The 17,727-nt window shown below is 43.8% G+C and overlaps 1 protein-coding gene across 1 annotated transcript in view; it reads left to right on the forward strand.

The window, feature by feature from the left end:
- The window catches only part of UMODL1 (uromodulin like 1), a 79,995-nt gene that overhangs the window by 19,848 nt on the left and 42,420 nt on the right, over positions 1 to 17,727 (forward strand). The window contains exon 2 of the mRNA XM_063179519.1: positions 10,557 to 10,799. Coding sequence (XP_063035589.1) covers positions 10,557 to 10,799 — 243 coding nt within the window. The remainder of the gene's footprint in view (positions 1 to 10,556; positions 10,800 to 17,727) is intronic.

Raw genomic sequence — 17,727 nt, forward strand, 5'->3', positions numbered from 1 at the left:
GGAACAGGATGAGCTTTAAGGGTCCTTCCAGCCCAAGTCATTCTGTGATTCCATGATTCTACCTTAAATGATTTAATAGTTCTCAAGCTTTAGATGCTATTCATCTACAGGAAGATGAGTAGGACCAGCCAGGTGCTGGCTTCTGAAGCACAGAGCAGTTTTTGTTCTATTCCCAGTGATATATTCCTCAAATATAAATTCCCAGTGAGCCCACAGCCTGTTCCCCTTGTGTATATCAGTCTGTCCTGAAATGTCATGACCATTTTTTGCATCTGGAATAATGATTGCTTTATAGACAAAATAATACAAAGCAAGAAAGAAATGTTCCAGCAATGACCTTTCTGTGTCAAACCCCTTGCCTAGAGAAGATCAGGATCTTCTAAGTGACTAATTAAATCAGAAGTGAATCTGTCTAAAGCAATAAATGCTGAAAAAGTATGATGAGGAAGCCTGCTGTCAGCTACAATATTTCAATTACTGATAGTACAGTCTAGGAGAGTCAAATCCCATCTCTAAAAATCTGCTTCTTGATCCTGTAACATTATCCATAAATGGATTTCAATGTGGCTTTTAGCCCTTCCTTGTATAAATGGCAAACTTTAGATCAGTTCAGACATTAGAAATGTAACTGCAGAAAGTACAAACAGGGAGAACTGATCAGCTCCAGATGAGCACTGGGACGAGCTCCTTCCAGGCTGGAGTCCAGCTCACTTCCAGCACCACACAGCCAGGCTTTGATTCCCAACATCTCCTTTTCCTTCTCCATTCCTGTCCTTCCTCACCACCAAACACAGAGTGGGAAAATCTTCTGCTGGAGTCCTGAGACAGAACCACAGAATCATTTAGGCTGGAAAAGACCTCCAAGATCATCAAGTCCAGCTTTTGACCCATCCCCACCTTGTCCCTAACCCAGAGCTCTGAGTGCCACCTCCAGACATTCCTTGGACACCTCCAGGGATGGGCACTCCAAACCTCCTGGGCAGCCCCTGACAACGCTGACAACTCTTTCAGTGAAGAAATTCCTCCTGATGTCCAACCTGGATTTCCCCTGGAGCAGCCTGAGTCAATTTCTTGTTCTGTCACTTGTTCCCTGGGGAAACAGACAACACTTACTTGTCATGGACATCCTTTAGGAAAAATCCTTTCCTTAGGATTTTTCCTCCTGAGAAGCTGACAGGCCTCAGGAACAAAATGTAAACAATGATTATCTGCTGCTGTGGAATGCAACAGGTGCATCTGGGATTGGTCTCTTGTGGTTGTTTCTAATTAATGGCCAATCACCGTCAGCTGGCTCAGACAGAGAGCCCAAGCCACAAACCTTTGTTATCATTCATTTTTTTTTCTATTCTTAGCCAGCCTTCTGATGAAATCCTTTCTTCTACTCTTTTAGTATACTTTTAATGTAATATATATCATAAAATAATAAATCAGCCTTCTGAAACATGGAGTCAGATCTTCATCTCTTCCCTCATCTGAAAACCCCTGTGAACACCATCAAACTTGCTTAAAAGGGATAAAGGAGAAAAGACCAAAAATTTATCTGAGAAATACAATGATGGTAACTAAAAATGGAGTAATGTGCAGTCATCCATGCATGTACAGATGTTCAGTTAACCAAAATGTTGATGAATCTGCAGTTTCCCTGCAGGAGACTCTGTTGGCTTGTGCTGAGCAACTGCAGCTGATCCCAAAGAGCAACTGCTGCTGCAGGGGATGCAGGACATAATCTTAAACTTGCTGCAATTAATACAGGCCAAGAATGTGACTGGAAGATGGGAAAAGGGCTGGACAGGACACAGTTTGCATCCTTAATTGCCTGAGTGGTCTTTCCCAGTGTCTGAATTGCTGAAAAGTAAATTGCTGTGAGCCTAACTGATGGTAACTGAAGAAATAATGCTGATATAAATCAGAACATCAAAGATTTTGCAAATTGCAAGGTAAATCCTGAAATACTCATGATTTCTGTAGCCATGTCGTGTTTGGATTAATTGTTCACTGACTTTTTTCAAATTTTTATTTGAAAAGGGGGTTCTGCAAATTCTGTATTTAGGAACCATAAACTCATTCCTGCAATGGAGATGCAATCCAATTCACATGTCAGTCTGGCATTACCTCTATTTGAAATTGGACAATACATATACTTCTTTATAGGAGGGACCAAGTAATTTCTCATGGCTAAAGATCTGGTTTTTGTCAGTGCTAGCCAAAAAAATTCAACCAAGGTATTTTCCCTGAAAAATTAGATAGTTAAAAAAAAAATACAGATCATGAAGAGAAATATTTATATTTGAACATTGAATCTCACTGATTTAAGTCCTCTTTCTTATGATTATTTGTTTATTAGTGGGGTTTTTAAGTCTGATGGCATTCCCTGCCCAGCCTACAGCCAGAGGCTTCTTGTTGTCTTCCTGGCAGGAGAGGTAAGTGGTGCATCTGAGGATACAGCCTGGCAAGACATCCTGGTGCTGAGGTGCACATTCTCCTTAGAGCAGAAATGTTTCCACATCAATTCTTTTTTTCTCTTTCAAATTTTATTGAAGCATTCTACAATACTGATTTTCTTCGTTCCTTTTTTTTTTTTTTTTCCTGGAAAGCTTTAATTTTTCATTGTTTTCCCTCTTTTTAATTTCCTTTCCCCCATAATGAGCTTGATATTTGATTATCCAGGCCAGAAGAACAGCTCACAAGTGCCTCAGTGCTCCTCCAGGCCCCATCTCTGCTACCTGAACATTCACAAATGAGAGGGTCTGTGCTTCCAGGTCTCTTTCACCCACATGAAATTGTCTGCAACACTGTGAAACGTATTTAAGTGTTTTTCTGAACATATTGCCTGAGCTCCAAGAGCTGTACCTGTGATTTTCCATCCTTTAGTGTCAGCTCCTCACAAAATATCATCCTGTGTTCACTCCTTGTCTCTGCCTGAGCAAAGTGACACGGCACTGAAGTTATTGTCATGTGCTGCAAAGCTGGAGGCACATCTATCTTGGGAATGTGCCTTGATTGTTTAGACAATGGGAAAAAAAAAAGGAAGATTTTTGGTTTTTCAGACCTGATTCATGCCCTGCTTAACAAGGCTCTTGATTGCCTGGCATTGCTCTGTCTTAGGGGATGCTGGAATTGCAGTGAAATGAGGAGCATGGTGACAAACAGCTTAAACACAGCAATAAACATGCACAGAGAGATTTGCTTTTACTCTTAGTTTGCTTTCAAGGTGCAGAATTAAAGACCTTCAGAGCAGTACCACCTGATGTGTGGACAGGAACTGAATTCAGGATGTTTATACCTTGTGACCATGTTCACAGGGGTCTTAGGATGAGGGAAGAGATGAGGATCTGACTCCATGTTTCAGAAGGCTGATTTATTATTTTATGATATATATTACATTAAAACTATACTAAAAGAATAGAAGAAAGGATTTCATCAGAAGGCTGGCTAAGAAGAGAATAAGAAGGAATGAATAACAAAGGTTTGTGGCTTGGGCTCTCTGTCCGAGTCAGCTGACTGTGATTGGCCATTAATTAGAAACAACCAACATGGGCCAGTCAAAAATCCACCTGTTGCATTCCACAGCAGCAGATAATCATTGTTTACATTTTGTTCCTGAGGCCTCACAGCTTCTCAGGAGGAAAAATCCTAAGGAAAGGATTTTCCATAAAAGATGTCTGCAATACCTGGTTTTTGAGGTGTGTAAGTCTGGCTCCCAGATGCTGAGTGTTTAAGGGGTGAGAGGGAATAAATACTCTGAAGGATGAACAGGGACTAAGCCAGCAGTTTTAAAATACCTTTTTTCTCAAAGTCAGGCTGGGAGAGCCAAGTAGAACAGGCAGAAGAGGAAAATTCCCTGGAGAGAACACAGAGGAGAGAGAAGCAGCAAAATTCCCAGCGGAGCATCTTTGTTTCTGTTGCCAGCAGTTATCACCTCCCTGCAAAAGGAAAAAAACCCGGAGCACCTTTTCCTCTAATCCAGAGTTACCTGTGAGGACAGCCAAGCTCTGCCACCTTGGAAACAAAGGGATAAGGAAGGTTTATCCAGGATGGGCCCTGCAATGGCCAGGATCACCCTTATTTCTGTTCTCATCCTCTGGGCAGCCACACAGCAGGGAAGGGGAGATGAAATTACAGGTGAGTGATGCAAACCTGGCCCCAGGACAGCTTAGCTTGGATGTTGCACAGATATTTCTTTGAAATAAACCAGCCAAGGTGGCCACTCTCCAGAGAACTGGCAATGTCCCAGTGACCATTTGAGAATCCTCTGTTGATAATTGAACAGAGAAAATCTAACCAAGCAAAAAATGCGACCTTTGTCCCCAACCTTTCATCCCCAGGCAAAAATCCTTGTCATTTCCTTTGTGCCAGAAATGAACAAGGAGAATTTCTGCTTTGTCTTCAGTATTGTGCAAATTTTTATGAAACTTGTCTTTAAAATAAGCATTAGCAGGAGATGTTCCTGGCAGATTCCTGGGGATGGATGAGATGAAGCTGTAGAAGACATGCTTAAATTTCATCTGTGGTATGGGCTGTAATTTTGAAAAACCCTAACCCAACTGTAACTGCTAAATGAACCCCTAATTTACTGTTAATTTCTGGTTTGATTCATTTAAATGAGAAAATATGATTTTTGACTGCTCTTCATTGCTTTTCTTTACTTATGTGGTTTTGTGAGTCTCAGTTAAATATAAACCATATTTCTTAGAACCTTGCAGACTTCTCTGTTATTCTGTCAAAGCCACAGCTGAAAAGAGGTTTGCAGACATTAGGGCCAATAGAATTCCCACCCCAGTGCCATTTAAAGTAAATGGTGTTGACTTTGAAATTTGGAAGTTGTAGAAAAATTGAGCCCATCATCCTTTTTTCATTCATGTTTTGGAGAGTTTGCATTGCAAAACTGAGCTTGAATCTGCCCTCCATGAACCTGTTCCAACAGTTTATTTTTGAGGTTATGTCAAGACAAGAAAGGGGATTGTCTTTCAGTCTGACTGCTCTCCAGTGAGAAAAGATTTGGCAGATCCCAGCTCACAGTGGCTCCTGTGGCACCTGAGTGGTGAAGTTTCCAGAACTGCAGCTCTGCCTGTGGCATAAATGCTATGAAGCATTTTTTATTGCTGTTTTTTGGCCATGCTATCAGTTCTGATAAGGGTTTAACCTTGAGTTCCAAGGAGCCTGTTCCTGTGCAGCCTTTGCTTTCCTCTCAGTGTTTGTTCCTATTAACAAAGGGTTTGCTTTAATTGTTTATGCTCTTGCTTTACATGAAAACAATATTGATATTGTACCTGATGGTGCTGAAAGCTGGTGGTTTCTGAGACAAAACCCTAAAATCCAGAAATGATAGGTGTAACACATCCATACTAATGGCAGGAGCCTGCCTTCTGCTGTGCCATTGACTGCAGCTTTGAGCCACTGAAAACAACAGCCAGTGCATTGCAATTCCATTTGACTGTGCCATAATCCCAGAGATGGGAGTAATGAGAACAGAAAGCCAATTTGCTAAAGAGCCCAAATTGATCCAAGCCACATTGCTCAGCAGCAAACTGCTGGCAGCAAAATAATTGAATTCTGTGAGTGCCAAAGCTTGTTTTGAATGGTCTGGAAGTGATGGATGGGGCAGAGGCTGGTGGTGCTGCTCCTTTCCCTGACACCTTCAGTCCAAATTCTTGCACTGAGGGCATCTTCTTGTACCACACAGCCTCTTCTCAGAGCTCCTCTTTATGCTTTGGCAGCCTCATTCTATACCGTGCGTGTATATATATATATATATATACCTAGTATCAATGTTTAAGTATGAATTATGACTTCATATCTGCTCTGACAGCTGTAGCTTCCAATTATAAACTGTGTCTAATTCTACACCATCTTATTCTCAGTTTCATACCTGTATTTATGTTGCACATTGCTGTAGAGACTAAGCCAGCTCAGCTGACACTGGAATTTTTAGCTTTCCAGTGCTGCAGCCTCAGCTCTGCACGGACAGCACGAATCCTCAGTGCTCTCCTTACTCAGTTTTTCCCTTCCAGTCCCTGCTTTGCCCTTGCCAGGCTTTATGTGAGCCCTGGAGAAAAGGAGGGATCATGGGGATGAGGAACAAAGCTCAGCTCTTCCTTCTCACCTGCCCTACTCCCCTCTAACCTGATTTTATTCTGTAACAGTCTGATTTCTTAATGTAGGAGTTTCTCATTTTCATAGAACAACATTTGTCCTGCTCCTGCCTCCCTCCCTGGTCACAACAGATGTTTGTGCACTTTCTCCAAGGAAAGACTATAACCAAAATTATTTAGGTATTAATACTGTTCCATTCTGGTCATTTCGCCATCCAAGTTACAAACAATTTTTTAAAAAAACCCCAAAACAAAACAAAAAGGTGGAGCAAGACTTTTTTCCCCCCACACCTACATGCCTAGGAGCATTTGCAGAGAAAGGTATTCTTGGAGCAGTGCTGGCACATGGCAAGGGAATGCTTTCCAAAATGCAGCGACAGCTGCCTGCTTCTTGTCAGGCACTTGTGCCTCGTGTGAGGTGCTAATGCATCAACCACATTGAACAAAAAGCAGCCCTTGAGCTCTGGTTCATGCTCCTGAACCCACGTTTGCTTTCCTTTCCCATTCTCCCAGAGAGTTATCCTCAAGTTAGCCAGAGGGAGAGGTCAGCTTGGTTTCTCTGGCTCACTTCTCCTTCCATCTCCTCCGGCACAGCCCTGTCCTGGTCAGAGCTCCAGCCCAGCCTTTGGGCTCCTGGCCTGGCTGGGATGGAGTTCTGACCAGCTCCTCTCAAACTTCTCCACATCCCTGGGATACTTTAACCCTTTCATCCACTGCCTAAGCATAACTAACTTCCTCAACAGAGGACAAAACACTGCCTCTCAGCTAATTAACCTCTCCTGATACAAAATACTAGGCCCAGAAGGACTAGCCAAGGCAGAGTTTAGGTTTGAGCCATTCTGGGTGTCTTCTGTCCCTCCTGACCACCTCCCTGCACTCCCTGCTCAGGGACACAGAGCAGCCTGGTGCCCCTCAGGGGTGTGGGGAGCTCAGCTGTGTCCCCAGAGCCCCAGGGAGAAGACACAGGGCTGTTCTGCTGGGAAGAACAAGCAGGGATGGGGTTTCCACTCTCAATCTTTTCCTGCTGACCTGCTCCAAGCAGCAGCACAGAGCCCCTGGGGGCTGCCTGGAGCTCTCTGGCTCTCCCTGGAGCACAACCCAGCACAACTTTCAGGTTGCTGTTGTTAATTGCTGCCCCAAGATGTGCAGGATGTCTCTGCTTCAGCCCCCGCTACTGAAGAACGAGTCTGGACTCTTCACTTTGCAGTCTTGAGATTGTTTATTAATTCTTATCTATAAAATTTTCTTGAGGTTGTTTATTAATTCTTATCTATAAAATTTTCTTTCTGTCCAGCCGAGATCTGCTCAGCAGGGCAGCCACAGGCACTCTGTGTTGCCCTTTTATGCTATAAACTACGTATAACATATTTACACTTAATTCCCAATACCCATCACCTATGTTAGACAGTGCTCTTCTACTCTAAACCAATCCCAAAGTGCCAACATCACTGCAGAAAATGGAGAACAAGAAGAAGAAAGAAGAAGGACTGGACACACCCAGATTCCTCCATCTTGTCCCCATAACCCCCACACCAAAAATCCTAAAATCTACATTTTCACCCTGTGATCATTTTGTTATTACACTATTCAGACCTGTGTGACTTTCACGTCCTCATACAAAGCTGGCAACTCACTGCAAGGATCAAAATCAAATCCCCAGGTGTTCTGGGCTGCGTGCCAGGGCCTGCGAGCCCCCTGATGGGATCCTCAGCAACTCTGGACACCCGGAGCTCTGCCTTTGGCTGCAGGAGGAAGGCACAGAGGAGTGATGCAGAGCAGGGCTGGGCTGCCAGAGGCCATTTCGAGACACCAAGTCTATTCCATGTTTTCTTCTGGACCTGCACTGCAAATGGATCCTCCTCTCCAAAGCTCTTTTCCCAGTCCTGCTCAAATTGCACAAATGTCTTTTGTTTAGCTGTGATAAAAGCACAGGATTCCTAAAAGCCTAACAATTTTTTTTTTCTCCTTCTTGAATTGTTTTTAACTCATTTCATGTTTTCAGACAGGAGATAAGTTGTACAAATATGATAAACTGCAAATATTTTAATTGTATGCCTGTTGTGTAAATTGTGTTAGCTTCAGTCTGTCTGTTGGCTGACCCTGGTGCCCTCAGAGCACTCAGAAAAAAGAAAACAGTCCTGCTATATTTGAATCTCTGCAGCTAATTCATATTTATCCTTATTAAAGTGTCTTCTGCTTTGGCTAGAGGATGATGCAGGCATTTTAATTCCATCTGATCTGTTTCCCAAGTGGGACACAGGGTGACTCAGCCCCTCTGGCTTCTATAACATCTCATTAGGAGTCAGCCTGATGTCTGTGACATGACTGTAGGTTGCTTATTGCTAATTCCTAAACTCCATCTGCTTTTGTTGCTGTTGTTGGGGTTTCTTTCTGTTGTTTGGTGTTGGGGTTTTTCTCCTATCCCTGCTGAAGTATTTCAATTTTAAGCAAAGCACCTTGTGGTGGTACCAGTTGTGGGTTTCTCTGGGTCTGGATTGAAGACACTTCAATGGTGTTTCATGCTCAGACCCAGGGGTTTGTTATTTCTTATCAGTAAAACAGTCTCACTACTGTGAGTTCTGCAGCTTTTCATTAGAAGGCACAAAATGGCCAACAATCTCTTGTTACAAGGACTTTTAAGACTAAACTATCCAGTGAAGAACTGGCACCTGGATTATTTTCCCTTTTAACCCAATAACTGATCCCACAGAGCTGCAATGGGGACTTTTCTGCCCAATTACAAAATGCCACCCAAACCCATGGAGAAGAAGGAAGAAGCAGCATGAAGAAGAAACCCAGGACAACACCCTGTGCCCTCCATCTTGCTTCCATCCACAACACACTAAAAACCCCAAACCCTCAATTTCTCACCAAGTGATACACCTACACTGCTCTCTATAATCTATTTCACACTTTTGTGGATTCCGGTCTATCTTGAAGTCTGGGAAACTTTCTCCATGGATGAGGGTCAGAGTCAGTGCTGCCCTGGGGGTCAGGGCACCCCAGAGCAGACACAGAAATATTCCCAGTGCCCTGGGCTTCCACAGCACCTAACAAGTTCACTGCTCATCAGAAATGGTTTCAGAACTCTGGAGGCTGAGCCCCATCCCCAGGCCTGTGTGAAATGATGCAGCTGATGACCTTATCCCTGACTTTGTGTGTACCCAATGCCAAGGAAGCACTGCAGGTTCCCAGTGGCTGATCAACAAGGGCTGCTACAAATGCAGAGAGGCAGTGCAGGATCTCCAGGAATACCTTCAGTGTCAGATACCTGGAAGTGCTTCCCAGTGATGTATGAGCACCCAGTTTTAGCCTCGGGTGATGTCTGAAGGATGTCTCATTCCAGACATCCACTGTGACTCATCTGCCCATGAGTTCCTCACCCTTTGTTCCCTTTGCAGTCAGTGGGGAGTGATGAAGGCTTTGGCAGCAGGAGGCTGGACTGGGCTTTTAAACTGCTTGGATGACTCTGCCCTGCAAGTGCCTATTGTGCTCTTCTGTTAATTTATATTAACATATGTAAATTTCGTTAATATTAACTTGAGTTAAATTGCCCTTTTTCTGCCTCACACCTGAAGGCACCAAGAACTCTTTGAATTTTCTGCCAATCTTTATCCTTTCATGACCAAAGTGATGCCTATGACAAGCAGTCACTACCAATTCTTTCTTGTGTCTGTTTTTTGAAGAGATGTTCTTCCCAATGCCAGCCTTCCTAGAAATCATTCATCTGTGTTGGTTCTGTCACTGCTTTCTTGTAACTCTGTTTTCCACTGGGTACTGCAGGGAACTCCTGCTCTGGGGTCATGTTGGAGTTCTGGATGCTGAGAATTTTAGACTTTCTGTACAGACAGACTCTGACTCCCTGGAGAGCCCTGAATTTGACCTGGAAGGCCTGGAATAGGCTTCCAAAACTGATTAATAGCACTGGGATTGTGGGTGTGGGATTGGTTAGGACTATGTAATACACAGGGTGGAAAACTTAGAGTTTGGAGTTTTAGAATATAGAAATGAATATGAAGCAAGATGGAGGTTTTAGGGTGGAGGCAGGTTGTTCTTCTTTACCTTTTTCCTCCTTCTTCACTTTCTTCTTCCTTCTTCTTCATGGGTTTAGGTGATGTTTTGTAATTGGACAGAAAAATCTGCATTGTGGGCTTCAAAGGATCAGTTATTGGGTTAAACATGAAAATAATTTAGGTGTCATTTCTTAATTGGATAGTTTAGCCTTAAAATACTTTGTAACAAGAGACAGTTAACCATTTTTGTGCCTTGCTAATGAAAGACTGCAGAACTCACGGTTGTGAGGGTGTGACATTGATAATAAACAATAAACGCCTGAATCTGAACGTGAACTATCATCTCAAGTGCCCTCAGTCCCGACCTCAACAGAGGTAGAAAAAGGAAACCAAAACCCATCAGGGTGACAAGTTAATGCTGATCCTTTTCTTTCCTCTTTCTGTTTCTTAGAAAAAGGCCTCTCTTTGCTAGGGTACCACCTGTGCAACTACACCCTGACCAAAAGTGTGTTTAAAATGGTTGCCTACCAAAAGGCCTATGAGAAGAAGGCATCCTGTGGAGGGTGGATCCCATGGATGGTGTGTCCCCAGACACACCACAGAACAGAGTTCCACAGTGTTGAAGTCCCTGAGACCATCACCCTCACAGATTGCTGTGAGGGATATGAGCAAGTTGGACTCTACTGCTCTCTAGGTAAGTTTTAGTCACAATAAGAGAGGAAATAAATGCTTCTTATGGAACAAGATTCACTTCAGCTGAGATGTGTAAAAGCTTAATTCAGTCTGGGCCATAGGTGACTATTCACTGAAATAAATGAGTGTAAAATAATGTACAGTAAACCTTGTCCAGCATGGCAAGGAGTAGACATAGCAGATTAAAGTTCCTGATTCTTGCTCTTTGCCACCTCTAGTCACAAATTCACTAAACTTCCAGAGAGCCTGCTCATTAGCCCTCCAAGGGCTCATTAGCTGTCCAGGTTCAGGCCACTATCCCTGGCCAAGAGCAATATTTCACTGTCTGGTGCCTGCAATTCACTGACCTGTCTGCATTGACACCAGGAGCTTTCTCCTCAAAGGTAATTCAGGATGCACTTGGGATAGAGTCTCCTCTGATGTGGAGCAGGGTCTGTTCCCAGAATGCAAACCCAATTTTGGTTCCAATTTGAAACAGCCTGTGACCTCAGGGCAATGTGATACCAGAAGCTTTCCAACCAAAACTAGACTGGGACCCACTTTCTTAGGACTTCCTTGGTTACCTGGGACTGTGGGAGGGGTCTGAAAACTGGTGAGCTTTTTGGTGGATCTGATATAAAATCTGAGTGTTAATAAGACTCTATTCAGGAAGACTTTATCACCTTTGTCTCAAGATGGAAGCTTTTTCCCCTTCCTATATCAGCGTTACCAGCTGTCAATCAGAAATTCCCAGTTTTATCAGAACTTGAGACCTAGATTGAGGGAATTCCTTGGGGAAAAGGAACTTTCTTTTTCCAATGGATAAATTTAGATGTTTTAAGCTGAGCAGGCATCTTGAATTATCTAAACCAGCACTGAACTTTTCTGTCATGCAGAAAAGTTCTACAGGATGTAGTTTTGTCTCTTATTTTTTGCATTTTCCCTATTTCCACGTTTCAGTATGAACCGGGGCGTTTACATCACCACACACAGGACCAGCAGATTGGAAGGAAAGGTCCTGTGGCAGCCCTGGCCCTTGTTTTGGGTCATAAGACTTGGGTGACTCAGATCTGTGGGAATGTCCCCAAACCTGCTCCTGCAGAGGATCATGTAACTGCCATGAGGGGGGATGAGCCATATGTCCTGTCATGGGATCTGTCAAGAACAATGTGCCCATCCCACATTTAAGTTGCTTCAGAGCATTGGAAAAAGAATTTCCAAACATTTTTCCCCCACCCCAGGCATTTTCTCCACAGTCACAGGCAGAATATTGTGTCTAGCGGGATTTTAACAGGATGGGAACACAAAAATGGTTGATGTATTTTATTTGTTCCTAAAATGATTTGCTAGAGAAGAGAAATTAAAGCATAATAAATTAAATGAATAACTAAATTCCTAATTTACTGTATCCTGCTGTTGTGGAGTCCCAGCAAAGCAGAATTTGAGATTACAGTGTGCCCAAGCAGATTTGTCAGACAGGCAAAGGACCTGTGCTGATCATCTCTGTTTTCCAGCATCAGTTCCATCTCTAGTACATCTAATTATGGTTGAAAAGTTACTTCAGTGAAGTCCTTTGGATATACAGACATGTGCATACGTGTGTGCCTGTAAGTATCAAATGGCAAGACTGAGAGGCAAGCAGAGAAAATGGCTTTTAAATTCTGTAGTACAAGGCAAGAGCTGTGCCAGCTAAATGTGGAAAAGTCACCATGGTTGTCACTGTTTGCACGAGAAATTCAGGTGTTTCTGAACCTCTGAAAGTCAAGACCATCTTCTTGTGTGGGAAAAAAAGCATGCTGGTAATGCTTGAAATATTTCTTTCCCACTATAATTCTGTCTCTTAAAAGCATCTCCAGGGATATTTTAGGCTTGAGAGCTGTTGATGATTCTGTTTCATCCAACATGAACAAATCTGTAAATCTCTTATAAAGCTGAGCTGCAGAATTTCCACCCTGCCCTTGCCATGTTGTTGATGGGCACTCTGGGCAAGTTTGTCCATGAAATGCTGTGGTCACCCTGACACTTCTTCCTGTAGAAGTTAATTTGGGAATATTTAAAACCATTTAAGGATTTGCATGGCTTCTAGGTGATTTCCATGTTTACATTATTCTGGTATCTTTGCTTTTCAGGGCATTAGTCATAAATTCTGTGAATGGTAATGCACTGTCTAGACACAGTCTTAAATAAATGATGAGAAGAGAAACTGGAACTGCAGAAATTACTGCACAGCTCACTGCTGAACTGCTGTTATTTTCTTCATGACATTATCCATGCTGGCGTGCTCCCCATCCTGCCAGGGGTGGAAAGGTCTCCATGACTTTCACAGCAGCCTGCTCCTGGCCACTCCTCATCTTCTCCTCCTAGAAGGAAACATTTACCCCTACCTGGGATATGGCAGGCCCTGCTTTTATTATTTCTTCACTCTGGTCAAGTTGCTCTGGTAGTTCTCACAGTTGTGTGTCTGTCCATTAGGATATTGTTACAGGTGCACACACAAATGACTTTGACATTTTTAAATAACAGCTGGAAAGTTAAATATCTAAAAGTTAGGAAATGCTGGAATTAATTCTTAAGGTAGAACTAAATTTAAAAAAAAATATTTTATCTCTTTTTGCCCATGCATGGAGATGAGTGAACAGTTTTGATTGCATGATCCAGCTCTGCAGTGCCCCAAGGACACATTTCCCAGTGCCAGGGGTGATGGATCCCCCCAGAGTGTGCCCTCCTGACCTGCACATTCAGTGCTCTGCTCCATCCCTCACTGAGTAGGGAATTATTTATCACCTCTGAAGGTGAATCCTGGGGGATTCACAGGCAGAAATTTGTCTTCACAAAGGCTGTGGGTGTGTTGTTCACAGATGGGCAACTGAGCTGCACAGAAACCGAGATCAAACCATTCTCTGTTGGTTTCAGACAACTTAGGTGCAGTTTTTATTTTTTTCATGAATTTATTCTGATTTTCATGGTGCTTAGTGCTGCTTTTAACAATTTCTATGGTTGGAGCACAGGGCTGCAGGTCAAGCTCGTGGACCTGTGAGACCCTGAAGGTTGTTTCACCATACAAAACTTCTCCCAGCATCTTGTCTTCTAGGTAGAGACAGGATCCAGCTCTCCAGGCTTGTTTCCAGCTGCCTGGATGGATGCTGAGGGTATTTCTCCTGGTGGCTGGCTTGCTGCCCACTTTCCAGCACAAGATGAAACCAGAGAGCTCCTTATCTGCCATCTAACCCTGCCTGATCCCAGCTAGGGAGGGAAACAGTGCATCAGCACATGATGAAGGCTAGTTTTTAAATCCCTTAAAATAAGAAAGCTCAAGACAACTTTAATTGTGGAGTTTTTTTGAGATCACTTGATTTGCAATGGTAAAGTCAGGCTTTAATCAGCGTGCTTTGTGTGTACAACTTCTGAAGAAGGTTTTTCAGAAAATTTCAGAAAAACTTTTTCAGAAAAACAACTAAAAAGTAAAAAAAGGCTCATTGTAGGTGTCCCTCATCAGGGCTGGGATCTTGCAGAGCTGGCATGCAGATGTGGCCATGCTGGCTGAGAGCAGAGCAGCAGGAGCTGGGCACAGCTGTCCCTGCGCTCGGCTGTCACAGGGAAGCCAGGGGACACTGGTGTCACATATGGGCAGCCCTGCAGCATCAGCCTGGGCTGGGAAGGTGCCAGAATGTCCTGTGGGACTGCACCCAGAAGCAGGTGGCTCTGGCTGCCCTGCAGTTTGTGTCCCTTGTGTGCCCCCAGCAGCTGCAGGAATGGGATTATTGGCAGCCCTGCCTGTTCCCCTCAGTGTCTGCTGATGGGAATCCTGTCTGGGGATTGCCTTGTCCCTTTCTGAGCCCTCTGAAGCTGTCTGTCTCCACACCTGTGCTGACAAGTTGCAGAAGTTCCCTCCTGTTTGGTTGAAGAAGTGAATTCTTTCACCCATTTTATTACTGTGGGCTCTGGTGAAAACCTTCACCCTACCCCCTGCCTTTGGGATTTTGTAAACTTTGACCACATTCCCCTCAGCCTTCTCCCTTCCAAGGCAAGAGGAACACCCTAGGAGACTGTTAAATATTTGTCAGATGCTGGATCAGCACAAATCCCAGTTAAACCCCTGGAGAGGCAATCAGGATGGGAAGCACCCACCTGAGTAAGCAAAGGCTACCAATGCTCAAGGACCCCAAAATCAGGGTTGTGTGATGAGAACTGCCAGCCTGCCTTTTTAACAGACTTTCCCAGGGGCTTCCTCTGTCATTTCATAGATTTGTCTCCACATTCTGATACCTGAGACAAATGCAGGGTGCTGCTCCCTGGCTCCACCACCCCCTCTGGAAGAAGCCATCCCTTCCAGATGGAAGGAGGGAGAGGAAGGGGGTTATGGCTGAGCTGATGCTGTTCCTCAGCATCAATCTCCTGGAGATGCCCCATCCTGCAGCCACAGCAGATCCAGAGGCAGGCTGGCAAGTGACCTTTGGTTGCTAAGCTGCAGTTCTGCCTCCATACATTTATGTAAATAACAGAGGAGAAAAGCCTGTGCTTCATCCAAATGACACAGGACTTGGCTGGCTTGCTCCTCACTGCTTGCCTGGTCGGTGACTGTCCCCAGCATGATTGAAGGGGAGAGCATAAATTGGATTTCCAAAGTGCATCTGGTACAATTAGGCAGCAATGTGAAGTGAATCCATCTCTGTTTCCGTTGATCTGAAAAAGATGACCTTTTGATTTCAGATAAATGGCCCCGTGGCACCCAGCCAGGGTTCAATAGTGTTTTCTGAGATTGCATGGCACTCATTAAACCATTTACACTGCAGTTAAATACACACACACCAAAAAAGAGACACAGGTGGGAAAAAAAAAACCTGCCTTGAACCTCAAACCTGCTTGAACTGCACTTGAATCTCAGAGCTGGAGGAATTTCCATGCCTGGGTCCAGCTGGTTTGAACAGCAAACAGCGCTGGTGAATAGGGAATTTTCTAACACAAGGAAATCCCTTGGTGCTCGTGTTTGTGCAAAATCCAGGGCGAGATGCTGCTCAGCTCCCTGCCCAGGAGGCTGGGAAGGAGCAATCACTTGAGGCTGGGAATGTGTGTGGGACTCAGCTAAGGGCAGCAGTTTCACACCTGAATGTGGCTTTGAAAAGCAAGAGGGATATTTCTAGCAAAAGGACCTGTTTGGAGGAATCACCTATGGAGTGACAGTCCCACAGAGAGGAGGAGCTGGCACGTGCATGTGGCAGCAAGTTATGTTTAAATCTTGGTTATTTAAGAAAATTTCCCTGGCTTTATAAAGTTCAATTTAAATCTTGGTTAATCAAGATAATTTCCCTGGCTGAGGCTCTATCACACCTGAATGAGGCCTTGAAAATCAAGAGAGATATTTCTAGCAAAAGAATCTGTTTGAGGAACAACCTCTGGAGCACCAGCTCCAGAGAGAGGAGGACCTGGCACGTGCATGTGGCAGCAAGTTGTGTAGATTCAGTTTAAGTCTTGGTTAATCAAGATAATTTCCCTGCCTGAGGCTGTATCACACCTGAATGTGGCTTTGAAAAGCAAGAGGGATATTTCTAGCAAAAGGACCTGTTTGGCAGAACCACCTGTGGGGTGCCAGCCCCAGAGAGAGGAGCAGCTGCAATGTGCATCTGGCAGCAAGTTGTGTTTAAATCTTGGTTATTTAAGATAATTTCCCTGGCTGAGGCTGTATCACACCTGAATGTGGCTTTGAAAATCAATCTCCTTCTAGGAGAAGGACCTGTTTAGGGAAACCACCTGTGGAGTGACAGCCCCAGAGGAGGACCTGGCACGTGCATCTGGCAGCAAGTTATGTAGATTCAGTTTAAATCTTGGTTAATCAAGATAATTTCCCTGCCTGAGGCTGTATCACACCTGAATGTGGCTTTGAAAAGCAAGAGGGATATTTCTAGCAAAAGGACCTGTTTGGAGGAATCACCTGTGGAGTGCCAGCCCCAGACAGAGGAGGACCTAGAACATGCATCTGGCAGCAAGTTATGTAGATTCAGTTTAAATATTGGTTAATCAAGATAATTTCCCAGCCTAAGAAGATTACTTTGCTGAGACAAAAAGTGCTCGATTCAATATCCCCTCCTGCTTCTCAGAAACCTCACATTTACTCTCATCCAGAGCCTTGGGATAACAGAAATTGTAAACCCACAGAACTGACTGTTCATAACAGATTTATAGTTTGCTGTGGAGTTTTCACTTGCTCTGGGCTTTCTTACGTCAAATGTGGTTTTCCTGCACCACAACTGTTCCTATTGCAGCAATCAGGTTCATTTTCTCCTGGCTGACTTCAATTGCTCAGTAAAGGATCAAAAACCTGGAGGTGCAAAAGGAATGGAAAAGAGATTTCTTTCAGGTTGCTTAGAAAGACCAGAGCTGAGCGTTACCTGGAGCTGTGTTTGAGAGTGTGGGTAAAGAAGTGAGTTTGTAGGGCTTGGAAATATTTTCTCTTTTACCCCCTAGAAGAGATTTTGTGCTGGCACTGACCCAGAACCACTGTCTATCCTTGGCTTGGGAATCAGCCACCTCCTGCCTCAGCTGCTCTCTCTGGTGTGGGCTACCAACCTCCTGGAGTGGCCAGCTGGAACAGAATTACTGAAACTCAGGTTAAATTTGGGCCACAAAATGTTAAATGAAAATTCTCAACTTCTATCTTACACAGTACCTGTCTTCCTTCATCATTATATATTATTTGGATTAGTCACATTTGATATCAGGCACATTTTCTCTTTCTCAGTGCTTCAGTATCTCCACATTTAGAAACTTACCTATGAGCCCATCCATCCACAATTATTAATGGAAAGTTAGAAACTCAAAATTTCTGTAACAGAAATGTCATGGACAAGAGAAAGATCTGAGAATATTTACATCCTTGAAATGAAATAATGATATTTTAGGCTGCTGTTTTCTTCCCATTAAACACTCAGAACAGACACGCTTCTGAAATGAGG

The sequence above is a fragment of the Melospiza melodia genome, chromosome 2 (genome assembly GCF_035770615.1).
Source record: "Melospiza melodia melodia isolate bMelMel2 chromosome 2, bMelMel2.pri, whole genome shotgun sequence".
NCBI lineage: Eukaryota > Metazoa > Chordata > Aves > Passeriformes > Passerellidae > Melospiza > Melospiza melodia.